The sequence below is a fragment of the Gavialis gangeticus genome, unplaced genomic scaffold (genome assembly GCF_001723915.1).
Source record: "Gavialis gangeticus isolate Ggan-Ray unplaced genomic scaffold, GavGan_comp1, whole genome shotgun sequence".
Taxonomy (NCBI): Eukaryota; Metazoa; Chordata; order Crocodylia; family Gavialidae; genus Gavialis; species Gavialis gangeticus.
In genome coordinates this window covers 50,024,336-50,039,355 of record NW_017729004.1, presented here as the reverse complement: position 1 = coordinate 50,039,355, position 15,020 = coordinate 50,024,336, and the positions used below count along the sequence as shown (strand labels likewise).

The 15,020-nt window shown below is 43.3% G+C and overlaps 1 protein-coding gene across 1 annotated transcript in view; it reads left to right on the top strand.

Moving 5' to 3' along the window:
- Window positions 1–15,020, top strand: part of LOC109291375 (phosphatidylcholine translocator ABCB4-like) — a 116,211-nt gene that overhangs the window by 95,397 nt on the left and 5,794 nt on the right. Inside the window, exons 24-27 of the mRNA XM_019508366.1 lie at window positions 2,833–2,989; window positions 4,909–5,106; window positions 11,134–11,340; window positions 13,794–13,940. Coding sequence (XP_019363911.1) covers window positions 2,833–2,989; window positions 4,909–5,106; window positions 11,134–11,340; window positions 13,794–13,940 — 709 coding nt within the window. The remainder of the gene's footprint in view (window positions 1–2,832; window positions 2,990–4,908; window positions 5,107–11,133; window positions 11,341–13,793; window positions 13,941–15,020) is intronic.

Genomic DNA, 15,020 nt, shown 5'->3' with positions numbered 1-15,020 from the left:
GTGTTTTTGTGGTGATAGTGGGTATAAGTAAGGGTACGTGAGAGAACACAGCGAGTGGGTATTTTGAGAGGTGTGTATGATAGATAACAAAACATTTTTTCCATGATGATAAAATGTTTGTGATTGGTTCTGTTAAGCTTTACTTCTGTTGTCTCTTTACTTCCCAGGTGACTATGTATTGTACTCATTACACTTATTTATATAGGCTGCTTCTCTGTAAATAAATACTCTGCTGTAAAGGACAGTACTAAAACTGGTTTTGAAAATCCTAACTAAATTGTCATCTGAGCCACTTGCTTTGTACTGAAAAATGCTTACTATAAACACAATACATAAAAGTAATTCAGCTAGATATAATAGAGGCTTGTTGTACTTAGGATATTGATGAATTCGGATATAAATTACACTTACAGTGTCAAAAATTTCCCCATGCAGCTGCACGTATGGCTACTATAATAAGTTAAGCTGCCTTGAATGTTAATTTTCCATTGAATTTCACAAAATCCAAGTTGCATCAGTTATTTATTATTAATATTTTAACTAAGAACGGGCTCAGTAGTGCTGGGTGTGGTATAATCTCAGAATAGTAGAAAACAGTTCCTGTATTGAAAAGTTTACAGTCTAACTAGACAAGACAGACACAGGGGTAGGAAGAGGAATAGAATACACAACAAAAGTGAACTGAGGGATGGGCATAATAGCATTATGATTTTTGCGGGATGGGGGAAGAGAGAGGCTAAGAGAAAAGACAGAAAAGTGGAGGGAGAGGGAATAGAAAGGGAAGTAAGAAGGACAGGGTATGGGAGAAGAGGGTAAAGGGCAAGTGTTCAAAGAAACCAAGGTGAAAGAATTGAGTAAAGGAGGGGTTGGAGCAAACAGATGATCAGCACAGAAAAATCAGCAGTAAAACCAGTAGAAAATGCTCTGAATATCTGAGATTGGTTGTGTTTGCAGCTGTTCCTACCATCTGCAGACTTCTTAGCATTCTCTTTTCTTCTTCCCCATATTCACTATCTCACTAAATCTTTTCTACCTTTTTGATACTGCTAAAATACTTTTCCATATGCAGGTCAACTGTCCCCTTGACTCCCATGAATTTCTCCTCTTTAGGTTTCAAGACCTCCCCATTCCCTATCTCTTATCTTTGCAAAACTCTGTTGCTGCTGATGTTATCTTTTTATTCTGATCACATCACCCACCCCTTCTTTGGATTTCTCCATCACTTGTCCTTATTTTACCACATTACACTGAATTTCTTTGCCTCCACCCAAAGTTCTGTTTTAATTTCTATTAATACTTTTGCTTCCTGTGGCACTTCCCAGTATGCCTTCCCCCTCACTGTCTCTGGGTCTCTCTAATTTTGCTCTCCTTCTGTGCTGTTGCCTCCTACTCTGGAATACTTTCTTAGCTGGCAATAACATTCTCTCTTTCTTCAAACAATCCCTCCTCTTTCATCTTTCTCTTTAATAATCATACCTTCCTTTTCTTGCGCTGCTGCCCCATACCTTGTCTTTTATTAATCTTACCTCATCTAGTCTTGACAGGGAAGATTTATCTGTTTATAGGGCATGGTAGCTTTGCTATGTCAATGAAATATGCTCAAGGGCACAGATAAGCAAAAATAACATACTGCAGCTTTTTTATCCAATTTACTGGCACATTATTTTGGCAAAAGGATGTTGTTTTGTGTTTTCTTCATAATCTTTTAAGCAATGCATTACCAAACAGAGGATTTTAACTGCTCTTGCAACAGTTACAGTTTCACAAGCAGTTTGTCCCACAGATAGAGCTCACTGTGTGAAATGGCAAATCATGAGTTTCAGCCACAAGTTGCAAACAGTTTCACCAAGATGTCAATATAATTATTCCAAGAGGAAACTGAGGCCCAGAGAAGTTACCATGGCCATAGGGTGATCATACATCGTGTTTTTGTTGGCAGTGTCCCATTTTAAACACCTGTCCTAGGCATCCTTCTGAACTCACCAGTGGAACACCCAGAACAGATGTTAAAATGGCCCTGTCCTGAAGAAAACAGGGCTGTTCCACCCTCTGCTCATGCTCACAGTGCTCTGCAACCTGCCCACCTCCCACTCAACAGAAACTGGAGCTTGGAGACAGATAAGCATGCCAGAGAGTGAGAGCAGGGTGGAATGTCCTGTTTTGTGACAAGGAAAATATTGCACTTCAAATTTTCCCCATGTCACATATTAAGAAAAGAATAGAAACAGAAGCCAGGTTTCCCTCATCTCTTATGACAATAAACAAGGAGGGGAAAGAGGAATTTAGTTCCCTCCCCTGCCAAAAACAAGAGGAAGAAATAAGGATTCCATCAATAAAAAAGGAAAGCACTGAATTTGGGAAAGAATGTGGATATATCCAGGGGTGATGCATAGGGGGTTCATGTGGATGCACGTGCACCCCCTGCATGTGCCAGTGCACCCCCTGCAAAAAGGTGCTGCTGACATTGTCGGCAGTGCCTTTCGCCGGTCACTGCTTGCCACCCCACCACCGGTGGTGGCATCTGCGGGTGGTCCACGATTGACCCTGGCTGCCGCCAACGCTGCTGGTGGCACCTGCAGGAGCTCCCTGCTCACCACAGCCATACTCCCACTACCGCTGCCATGCACCCACCACTGCCGGCGCAGCTGTGCCTTACCAGCCGCTGGGGGCACGCACCATTCATGGATATATCTATTCATGATACAAACCTGCTCATTAACATGATGTTCACAAAAAAAGACTGACTATGCTCTTTGCCTGTCCTCAGTATTATATGTATTCATGTTAATAATTCATACATACTTCACTGTCTCTTTTGGTTTGTATTTACAGGGTTTTTTCAGCTATTGTATTTGGTGCAATGGCACTAGGACAGAGCAGTTCATTTACTCCAGACTATGCCAAAGCCAGGATGTCAGCAGCTCATATGTTCATGCTGTTTGAAAGGGTACCCTTAATAGACAGTTACAGTGAGGAAGGACTGAAGCCTGTAAGTGAACAATGCAAATTATATTGCTTACTTCCATAACCATTCATGACTGTTGATATTTTTCCCACCTTCTCTCATTAGATATTTTGATTAAACTGATTTTAGGGCCATTAACCATAAGACTAATCCAAAAGAAACATCTCACTAAATCCTTTCCTGTCTTTTAGTATTGCTAAAATTTACATTTAAGTCAGTTGTCCTGTTGATTCCCATAAACTTGTCTTTGGTTTCAAAACCTCTCCAATAATGAGCTGAATTTTGCTTCATGACTCAATGGACTATCCATGCCAAACACTTTCTTGTTGAGAGCTCTCTGTACTGTCCAGTGCACTGACTATAGGACAATGTAGCAGGGGTCAGAGATTCTTCCTATCATGCATGACAAAATGATCCTGGCATGGACCTTGGATAGTCAGGCCCCGTTTCACTTTTTATTCAAGATGATAGTAAGAGATAAGTGAGCTAGAATAATTATCAAATACATTTAGTGAAACTACCTGAATCACTCTCAGACATAGACAGCCTATAGCGTATCTGTGTGTGTACGCAGAAGGTATGGACAAATGAGGATGTACAGCGGCTGTCTGTTTACTCCCTTTTACCTATATCTAATAATGGAGAGAAAGAGAGAATGAGAGAGATATGTATATGATCCACCTCAGGCTAGCAAGGTAAGGCATGCCAGTATTCCAGGAAGTGAAATGACTACCATTAATGTCTAGTCACCTCTGATTCCTCAGGCCAAGAAACCTGTTACCCATTTATAGCAAGTTGTAATCAAGGCTGCATTCAGCATAGATCTGGCCCCCAGGCAAAATACTGCCTGGGGGCCAGATCTAACCTGCCAGGTCATTCTATCCAGCCTGTGGGGCCCTTAAAAAATTTAGAAAATTAAAAGGAACTAGCAGCAAGGCCTGCCTAGCCCTGCCCTCCCAGCCAGAAGCCTCCTGCCTAGAAGAGGCTTCTGGCCTGGGACTATGGGACTGTTCTGCTTCCCTGCACTAGATAGGGGTTTAGACAGCTTGCCAAAACTTGGTAAGCAGCCCTCCACCCGAAATAATTGCCCGTCCCTAGCATAAATCTAACGCCAGATTCATTCCTCTAGTGATTTAGCAAAATACACTCCTCCATACCTCTGTTCACCCAGGCTATAAACATGTATTGCAGTGAATTAAAAAGGGGTGTGACTGCTCATAGTAAATCTCCACCTTCTTCCAATGTGAAGTAATTTGTTCATTTGTCCATAACCTCTGTCACTTTCTCTTTCCCGTCACACTCTCATTCCCAACCCTTCTCAATTCAGTACCTTCAGTTCCTACAACAGCCATAGATTCACATGGCATCTTTGACAGCAAAGATGGTTGAAATTTGCTCCATCTCATTTTTGAATTGTAAATGATAATAATGAAGGGTAAGAAAATTGATGTTAAGATTTCCTATGAATTATAAGTTTGACATGTTATGCAGGTTAAGCCATTTGTATGTTTATATAATAATATTTATTACACTGATTTTATAGTTTTGGGGGGGAAGTGTTAAAACAGAAGGATTGCTTTGGTTTGGAGGCCAAGACTATAAAAAAACCCTTGATTTCCAGTAGCCAACTTGAATCAGTCCCCCTTTTTTCTAAGAAGATGTTGAACAAGCAAGCCCTCTTGGAGTATCAGAAGCTGGGCACCTAAAATTGTTATAACTTTTGAAGAACTGGTCTTATTTTAAAACTTGTTTGAAGCAGAATTGCCAAAATTTAAGGGCCTTTTCAAAATATTTTTTGAAATATCACAGAATGGCCAGATCCCAATAACATTAAAATTAACTGCAAAATTCCGATTGATTTCATTAGTAATGCTCAGCACCTTCTTTTAGGATCTGCCAAAATTATCCTACATATTGATCATATATAACCTTTTCAATTATAGGAAATATTTGGTGGCAACATAATGTTCAAAGAGGTGATGTTTAAGTACCCAACTCGACCAGAGGTCAAAGTGCTTCAAGGTTTGAATATTAAGGTAGAAAAAGGACAAACCTTGGCTCTTGTGGGCAGCAGTGGCTGTGGGAAAAGCACTGTTGTTCAATTGCTTGAGAGATTCTATGATCCCCTTGATGGAGAAATGGTAAGTAGTTATTTGTGAAGATCTAACTTTTAGTTAAATTATAACTTACCTGTTGTATTCTTGTTAATGGAGTAGAATGCACTAGATATTTTTATATTTTTGTAATGTTCAAAAAGATTAGGTGTAGGTACTTTTGAATTTTCAAGGTTCTTCACATATAACCACAATAAACAAAGGGAGAATGCAACTTTTCCCCCATCATTTTGAGAACTTACTGAATGGTTGAGAAATGCTACAGCAGGGGTGGGCAAAATACGACCCACGGACCAGATCTGGCCCACCAACTCATTTGATTCGGCCCACAGGCTGGCGCCCACTAATTAATTGTGTCTGACCCCACTTGCGGCTGCCCCTGTTGCGCTCTGCATGGGGCTGAGTCCTGCCTTCTCCCACCTGGAGTGGTGTCTGCTGTGCTCCCGGCTTCCCCTGCCGGAGGGCGCCATCCCTGGCCAGGATGCGCAACTTCTGAGCAGGGCTACTGCTGGTGCTGCCCAGGGAACTGCTGAGCTCCCTGGGCCTCCAGTGACTCTTCCTCCTGTCCCTGCTGCAGTGCTTGGGGCAGCAGGTAGGGAGGGGAAGCTACAGCATTGAGGGGAGCAGGGCTCTGCCTGCAGCTCACTCTGGTCCTGCTTGTGCACGGCTGGGCTGGGGAGCATGTGTATTGGGGGTGATGCTGAAGGAGCTCACCTGCTCACAAAGCCCCACCGTGCAGGCACAGGAAGTGGGGCTAGAGCAGGAGCCAAAGCGAGCTTGATGCAGCCTTGCTGGGCAGGTATGCAACAGAGACCAAGGGTGCCAGGCTCAGCTGCCTGCCCCTCTTCCCCTCTCCTAGGGGCTTCTCTTGCTGCCCGTTGGCGGCAGCTGCTTTCCTGCCTTTTGCAGCACACTGGGAGCCAGGCAGGCAGCACTGATCCCCTTCTACCTCCTGCTGAGGGGCTGGGCTGAGCCACATCACAAAGAGCAGGCAGGGGGTAAGCCCCCTACATGCACACACCCAACCCACCCAAACTCCAATCACACCCCACAAATGCACCCACACTTCCTCACACACCGCACCATACCCACACACATATGCCACCCACCACCACATACACCCTCTACCCCATCACACAATATACAAACAACCCCTCTACCCCCCACCAGATGAGGCAAGAGGAAAGACTTCCAGTGACAAAGGTAAGGGGTTAGGGGATGGGAATTCCAGTTACAAGATGGGCGGGCTACCCTTGCAGCCCTCAACACCTCAGCAAAACTCATTAAGGAGCCCTCCAGCCAAACAAATTGCCCATCTCTATGCTACATGCACATGATTTAGAAGCTGCGCTAAATTCGGTGCAAAGGACTGCATTGGATTCAATGGTATTTTGTAGGGGGTCTGTAATAGCTAAATACTTACAAATGAATAGAAATGTTATCAGAGATGATCTACCTATATGCACTCAACATGTATCAATTCCTTTTACATTCTATATCTTAAAACAGCTGAAGAATAATGTTTTTGCTTCTTTTTAATGTTCAAAACTCTATTTATGCTACTTAAAATGTGCCCAGACACTATGATTACAATAATGCTTCCCGTATACTTACAATGATCTTAGCTTAAAATACATATAAAATTGTATATGGTTTCCTAGTTAATCAACATTTATAAAGCATTTTTTGTATTATTGTTATGACCTTCCTCCCATCCTTGGCTCCCCCTGTAGGCTCATATGGCTGGGGCTCCTAGCCATGTCCCAGCCGTAGCCAGGACTGAGAGACCTGCCAGGTGTGGGGACTCAGTTCCAGCGTCTGTGGGTTGCTGCTGTGATCTCCTAGCCCCAGGGGTGCATGGAGCACACCATATAGCTGGAAGTCTGTGGAAGGGCCCCTGCAGCTGAGAAATTGCAGTGGCTGGGGTCTCGCACTCTTGGGGAGGTGTTGTGTGGGACTGGGTTGGTGTGGTGCAGAGCCCAAGCTGGGCATGTGAATCCCAACCCCACAAGGGATCCAGCCCAAACTTCTGTCAACAGGGGAGCACTAGATCATCAATCGCTAACAAAATGGTTTGTCTCCCTGCTTGCTATTCACTCTATTGGCACTCAGTTGACCTTTCATGCACTGGTTATGCCCTTGCATGACCAGATTACCCCAGGGCACAAATTGTGCCTCCCTTGATTCCAGCTGTGCTTTAGGACTCTAATCGTGGCCTCCAGCCTCATTCATCACCACACCCATGACTCTCAGACATTGCCCACTGCCTTGCTCCATCCTGTGGCCTCCATACCATCCCTAGAGCCACAGTCTGGTCCTCTGGTATCTTAAACACAAAATGCAAACATAAAACCATCAACCCCTAATGTAAGTTAGTACTCTCACCTTGGGTGTCTATGCTCTGCAAGCTCCTGTCTGTGCTTCCAGGGTCCCTGCAGCCACTCATGCAAAAAAGAGCTCTTTTCTGTCCAGGGAGCAAGATCTAAAGGTGCAGACAGAAGAGCAGCTCTCTGTTGTAACTCATGGCACTTTGCAGGAAGTGCCATGAGTTACAATGATCACCTGGACTCAACAGAAGTTTGCTGTTGAGCCCCAGGGGTTGGGGAATCCAGCTGCTGACTGTGAGACTGCAGCTGGTCTCCCCTAACAATGCCTCTCCCCACTCTTAGCCTTGGTTCTGTTTTCAGAATGGGAAGGAAGGGAGGAGAGTGAACTCTGTCTGGGGGTTCCCAGCCAGCACTGGAGGGTGGGGTGGGTGGATTTGAGGCTACCCCTCCCACAAGGTGAGGGGGCCCAGTTCACCTGCCCTACCCTCCCGCATAGGCTGAAAAACCAAACTCCCTCCCCGGTCCCTTTTTCCCCTCCCATTCTGAAAACAGAGCTGGGGCTGGGAGGCAGCACAGACAGAAGTTACTGAGGGTGCTCTCTTTTGAAGCATCATCATCTGAATCCTTGTGCAATGAGAGTTCAGAGTTTTATGGGATCAGGCCCTTTTAAAGTGCTCTGCAGCTGTGTACTTCTGCTTAGTCACTACTATAGAGTGCTTTCAGGGGCCAGATTGGGCAAAAATTGTCACTTCTGTCTGTTCTGCGCTGAGCTTTTCTACTCCTGAGCTCTTCCTCTTTCTGGTCGCATAGCTCCCTTAGCTCCCTTATGGAGCCGAGTGTCTCCTCTTGGCATAATGAGTAGTCTGCTCCTCTGGTGTAGTTTACACAGCAGAGCTGCTTACTGAGTAGCTGACTTGACTGCAGCTGTCCTCATCAAAATTCTGCTCTAGCCTGCTGCTCTCCTTTCTTAAAGTAACAGGGGCCTTGGCCCCCTGTTACACCTTGAAAAACTAGTGTTCCTTCTGACTCTCAGAGACTTCATGGCTTCAGTTATTTATCACACTCCATATGCTCAGGTAGAAATGAGAATACTGAAGCATTAGCTAGCAGTGGAATACATATGAAGTGCAGACAATCTGCCTAAAAACTAACTATTCCAGAAGAAATGCCACTGTCTTTGATGGGATGAATCCAAGATGGGATGGATGCAAGAAGCGTTAAGTCATCCACTTCTGTCAGTGACAATCACAATCTTGGATTGTGGTTTTATGGTACAAGGTCATTAGATGAAAGAGGAAAAGACTGCATTACTAGAGTTGAGACCAGTTAATCTAGCTCCCAAGCCTGTTCTTCCTTCAGTATACATGGAAAAGTAGTACAGGTTGTCCCAAGCAATATAATGAAAATTTATTATCTCAGCAAGTGGTGTCAAAGTACTTTCCCAGCTATGTAGACATAGGACTGCTGTACCCAGCAAAACATTTCTAACCAACTAGTGAGCAGGAAAAAGTGTCCTGTGGATCACCTAAGCAGACATATGCCACAATTTTCAAGACACATTTGTTACAAGAGTAACTTAAAGTAATTTTGGGCACTGATCTCTGTATACACAGCTGTTAACAATCTCTATCTCTTCTAGGTTCTTCACTGTTTGTGGGGTGGCCCGGGGGTGGGGTGGGGGCAGGAGAACCAAGTTTTCCCTCACTTCTAATCACAAATTCTCTGCCACTGCCTGAGCAAAAGTCTGGTAACATACCTTGTCTCTTTCTGTGCCTTCTGCTTCTATTTTCTGGTACACACAGGATTCTAGAGTGTCTGTCTCACATTTTTCTAACTGTTTTTTTGATCTCTCTGAAGCTGTACTGCCTGCACAACGCTTTGCTATAACCTGAACTGGTACCTTACACTTTACAAACTTCACAGCAAACACATACCTGCTCTTGTTCTTCCTGCATAGAAGACTGTAATTATTCTCAAGGGCCCTAGAGTCAAAGGACCCTGTTCATTCACACAGCCCTTCTAGCAGAGAGATGACTTTCTTTGCTTTCTAGCTTCCTACTGTAAACACAACAGGAGGTTCTCTGCCTGACTTGGACATACAAAGTCTCCTGGTTAGCAGTAACAAACAACACCTCCTGCACAATACTTATAACTTTAGTTACAATTACTATACAGCTCTACCTTACTACAAGTTTCAGCCAATCCCTCTAAAACTGATCACTTTGTATCAACAAATTCCCATATCAGTTAGGTTACTACTCCTGTGTCCTGGTAAAGTTGCCAACTGTTGGACTGGATTTGAACCCAGCACCTATACCTTTGTTCTGGATGGACATAATCCTCAGGCTGACCACAACACCTGCCAGTCAATGATAGGTGAATTTATTGATGCAGAGTAAGAAAACAAAAGAGCAACAATACAAAAAATTAAACAATTCTATATCCACTAAGCCTAGGGCTGTCATCAGAGTTAAGGTACATCTGGCCAGAATGCAGGCTTCACTCTGAGGCTTTCTCTCTTAGGTGTTAGCAGTCTGGAGGTGAAATCTTGAACACTCCAAGCTAAAGCCTGGAGGGTAGTTGCTTTACTGAAGGCCGGCTTCTGTGCTTTTTCACTTAAAATTCCCTTGGCCCACCCTTGGGCTGTAATCCAAGTTGGGCTAGACAGGCTCTCCTAGGGCCCCTTCAATGAACCCCCATTCTGTTTAACTCAGCTCTCAATAAAATCACAGAAGTCTCCCTGACCCCACACACACAGAGGAAAAGCCTCTGAACCCACTGCCATGCTACTGGGGAAAAGTATAAGATGGGGTACGATTGCTGAGGTGGCCCAGGAGAACCTAGCACACTTGTGTGTAAGTACGCAGATAGGCCTTACCCTGGTAGAATCAGGATGATCAGTCCCCTCCAAATGTGTTGAATCTTGCCAACTACACCAAGATGTTAGACCCTGACTCTATGCATCACCCAATGACTAGGGAGACGATGATCCAATTGCCTGGGATCCAGTTGCTCAGGGAGCAAACAGGAAGCGAACACCAGCGCACATTGTTCACAACAGCTTTATTCAAAATGGAGACAGCTTCGGGTGAGCTCCCAAAAAAGAAAAACGGGAGAGCAGCAGCGAACATTAGTTCTTTCCACATTTATACACCTTTGTTCACGCTCATTAACATTTACTCCACCTTATTGTCACCCTAACAACATTTATAAACCACCATTCATTCTTAAGCATAGCATTACATTTGATTGGACAGCACTTCAGTCCTGCAATTAGGATTTAAAGTCCTAATTGTGTGATACTATTTGTCAATCTACCTCAGTAAGGAAATATGCAAGACACCTGAAGAAGGAATAAAAGTTGCTTGTATATGGAGCTCTTTAGGATGAACTTTGCATATTCATGCTCTTTCCCCACCTTCCCTACTGAAACAGCATCCTAATGAAATCTTGACTTTCAAGAGACAGGACCTGAGGTATCAGACAGCATCACATCTTTTTTTATAGCCCAGCCCTCAGATCATTCTGAGATGCGGGGAAAAGTAAGAGGGAGGGAAACATAAACACTCAAATAAGTATTATTAAGAGAACGTTTCAGTGCCCCACCTGTAAGGATTGACATGACCATGAAAGTGAATGTGCAGTGTCTATCACAAAGAAGTGTGATCCAAGGTAATCTCAATTTAATTTCTATGCTTCTGAAATGCAAGGTCTCTTACTTTTTTAGTTGCTGGATGGCCAAAGTGCAAAAGCATTAAATATCCAATGGCTTCGAGCTCAGATTGGTATTGTTTCACAAGAACCAATTCTGTTTGACTGCACAATTGCTGAGAACATTGCATATGGAGATAACAGCAGAGAGGTGTCACATGAAGAGATTGTCAGTGCAGCAAAAGCAGCCAACATCCATTCCTTCATTGACTCTCTACCAAATGTAAGTTAAACCTGTCTTTCCTACCCCAAATTAAATGTTTTCAACAAGGAAAAATAAGGTGTGCTTTTTCCTACTTTTCTGAGATTAGAAAGACAGCAGAAATGTGTGTTTTCTCTCTGTTGGTTTACACCATTAGAAATTTTTTGTTTTGTCTCAAGTTTTGTCTCACTTTTTTTCTGAAAGACTGAACAAGTGGACAACTAAAGGTTTAGGCCAGCAGAAAAAACTGAAATTCAGATTTTGATAGCTTCCTGGTGGCACAAACCTGTAGCCATTGCTTCCTCTTAAAAGGTCATGAGCTCAAATCCCCATGGGCCTTTGGGCAATAAGTAAAAGTGTTGGTACTTTGTTCAATAGATGATCTCTTGATCATGTCTCTTCTCATTCTATGTTTCTAAGAGATGTAATTGCTTTTTAATTAAGGTAATTGAAAATGTGTTCTTTTTGAAGTACAGAGGCTTTACATGAGGGGGCTTTGTAGTAGTCATCTCAAACATTTAGTAGAAAATATATTTGCTAAAGATCTCATTTAGGGCTGAGATACCTTCCAAGCCAAATTAGGATGAAGACAGGTGTCCTCCAGCTAAACATGTTGAGACAAAATTTAACATTTCTGATATTTCTAAGGTAAAAGAACAGTCAACCTGGGTTTCCTGTATACTCACAGTTTTTGTAGGTCACCTTTAAATGCTACTGTGAAGAATTAATATCCCCAGGATATCTGCAGTTTCCTAGAATTATTAAATGGAATGTAGCATATAGAAATGTCTCATTACTGTTCAAGTTAATTTTTTTCATATATTTTAAATTTGGGTACCCCTCACAGTGAGCTGTACTGTGCATCGTACATTGATTGTGCATCAGTTTAAATTATTTTATGTTTGCATTTTATTCTCTACCAGACATATGAGCATAGTGGATTAGAATGAGCCCCTCTAATAGTTGTAGCTACACTTCTCCAGAGATATCACATAGACTCCTTAGCAAAACTTGCAGAACCTTGGACTACTGAGACAGGGTGTTTGCTCAGCCCTTCCTGGAACAGTCACCCAAGTACTTGGTAGGAAGAAACACCATTAAAAACTAACAACCTAATTAACATTACTAGATAGTGAAGCAGTTCTGGATACTCTGTATAGAAGGGAGAAAATTGCCATACACAAAAGGAATAGCCAGGGAGCCCCAAGTTACTTTTTCCAAGTAAGGAAAAGGAAAATGTTAAGAGAGCTCAAGGAGTTAAGGTCTCATTAATATTCTTAAAATGTCCTATTTAGCAAACCAAAGCTGAATCAGAACTATAATGTCATACATACAATAGGCCTCCAGAGAAATGTGATCTTATTACCATAATCCTTGTCCACCTATGCACCCCTCCATTTACTCCTATTACCATCTTTTGTTCTGTCTTGTCTTTAATTACTTACAAGCACTTTTGAGAACACAGTGCTATAGAGCAGCGGTCTCCAAAGTGGGGTGCGCAAGACGATCCATTGGGGTGCGGGAAGAAAATATTAAAACTTCTATTTATATTTATATAAATATGCATATATTGGGGGTGCGTGCTCAAAATTTTTTACTGATAGGGGTGCGCGATCAAAAAAGTTTGGAGACCACTGCTATAGAGCATCTTTACACATGCTCCAGAATGGTATGTGTGGGGCAGGGGCAGGAGGGAGGAACTTTAGATTGACTGTTGGTAGCCACTCTAATTAAAGCACCCACAGTGTCTTGTGTATTCAGTGTCTTGCACTTCAAAATGGCAGCGGGGGCAGTTTTAAAGCTCATTCAATGTGCTTTAGTTAAAGCGCCCCCACCACCAATTTGAAGTGCAGGAACACTGAATTCACATGACACGAAAGCTGCTGGAGCATGCTAATTAGCACACTCCAGCAAACTCATTTAACTGAGTCTTCTCCAACACATGCTAATTAGCATGCATCAGAGCAGGTGTCGGGCACGTGTATCAGTGCCCATTGTGCCTAGTACATTGGGTCTAAATTATGACTGGAGCCTCTGCATGTTACCATTGTGTAAAAAAAATACCATAGCTTGGGGGAAGAGAACGTTACTGCTGTTGTTACTGCCTGGAAACTGAAGACCTTGGTTGATTTCCTTGCTGTGATACAGACTTCCTGTTTACACTGGTCAAGCTTCTGTTTACCTCTGTTTCCTTACTGTACAATGAGGTTACTATTCCTTCTCAACCTCTCAGGAATACCCTGAAAAGAAAAACATTTAAGATTTTGAGGTGGTAATATCCTACAGTGAAGAGGCCCCATGGATGGATATTTGTGACCTCTAGTAATTCTGGTCATCTGGCTTCAGATAGCTGCTGACATAGAATAGACCCTCAATTAAAAGTGCAAGTTCTATTGAAGTCAATATGCTAATGTCTACATCCAAGGCAAATCACTAGTTGGATGCACTTTCTAAATTCTGTTTATTATATTTAGAAATATAATACCCATGTGGGAGACAAAGGAACTCAGCTCTCTGGTGGTCAGAAGCAGAGGATTGCTATAGCTCGAGCTCTTGTACGTCATCCTCAAGTTCTATTGCTGGATGAAGCGACATCAGCACTTGATACAGAAAGTGAAAAGGTATTTGTTTGGGTGCCTGCTAGCGGGCAGTCATGACTATTCAAACAACTGTTGTGATTTGCCTACTGTTACAGCTTTTAAGTAACTACAATATGTAGTTTTGGAACTGCAAATGTGGTTTTAGGCTGCACCAATAGAAGTATTAGGTGCAAGTCACAGGAAGTGGTATTGCCTCTACTCAACACTAGTTAGGCTCATCTGGAGTACTTTCAAGCTCCACATTTTAAAAAGGACTTGGAGAAGTTATAGAGGGTTCAGAGGTGGGCAACAAAGATGATCAAAGGCTTGGAAGGCAACTCATGTGAGGAGAGGCTGAAGGAGCTAGGTATGTTCAGCTTGTGGAAAAGGTGCTTGAGAGAGGAAATGATAGCAGTCTTCAAACACTTGAAGGGCTGCCATAAAGAAGAGGGAAAGCACCTTTCCCCTCCTGCTGCAGAGAGAAGGAATAGGTTGAAGTTGTAGCAAAATAAGTTAGGTTGGATATCTGGAAAAACTTTTTCACTGTTAGAATAATGAGGAAGTGTAATAGACTGCCTAGGGCAGTTGTGGACTCTCCATCATTGGAGGTGTTCAAAAAGAGGCTGGACAGCCACTGGTCAGGGATGACTTAGCTATGGCTACAATGGGTATATTCTACAATGGGTTTTTTCCCATGCTTCTGGGCTGTGCTGGTTTCTATCCCCCCTCCCCAATTCCTCCTCCTTTCTGCTGCATGTGTCCAGGTGTTTTTAAGTCTTCCCAGAGGCATTGGGTGTTGGCTACAGCCCAGGCTAGGGACTTCATACTCCACTGCCCACGTCCTTCCAGGTTGAGGAGGACCCATCCACTACCACCCTCTGGGTGCGGCCCTCCAGCCAGTTGGCAACCCGTTTGACTGTGTGGGTGTCTACGCCACAGCCCCCCACTTTCTTAATGAGAACGGGGTGAGAGACAGTGTCAAGAGCCTTCCGGAAGTCCAGGAAGACTATGTCCACTGCTACCCCTGCATCTAATGATCTGGTGATCTGATTGTAAAAGGCCACCAGATTGATCTGACAGGACCTGCCACTGATGAACCCGTGCTGATTGCCCCTAAGCATG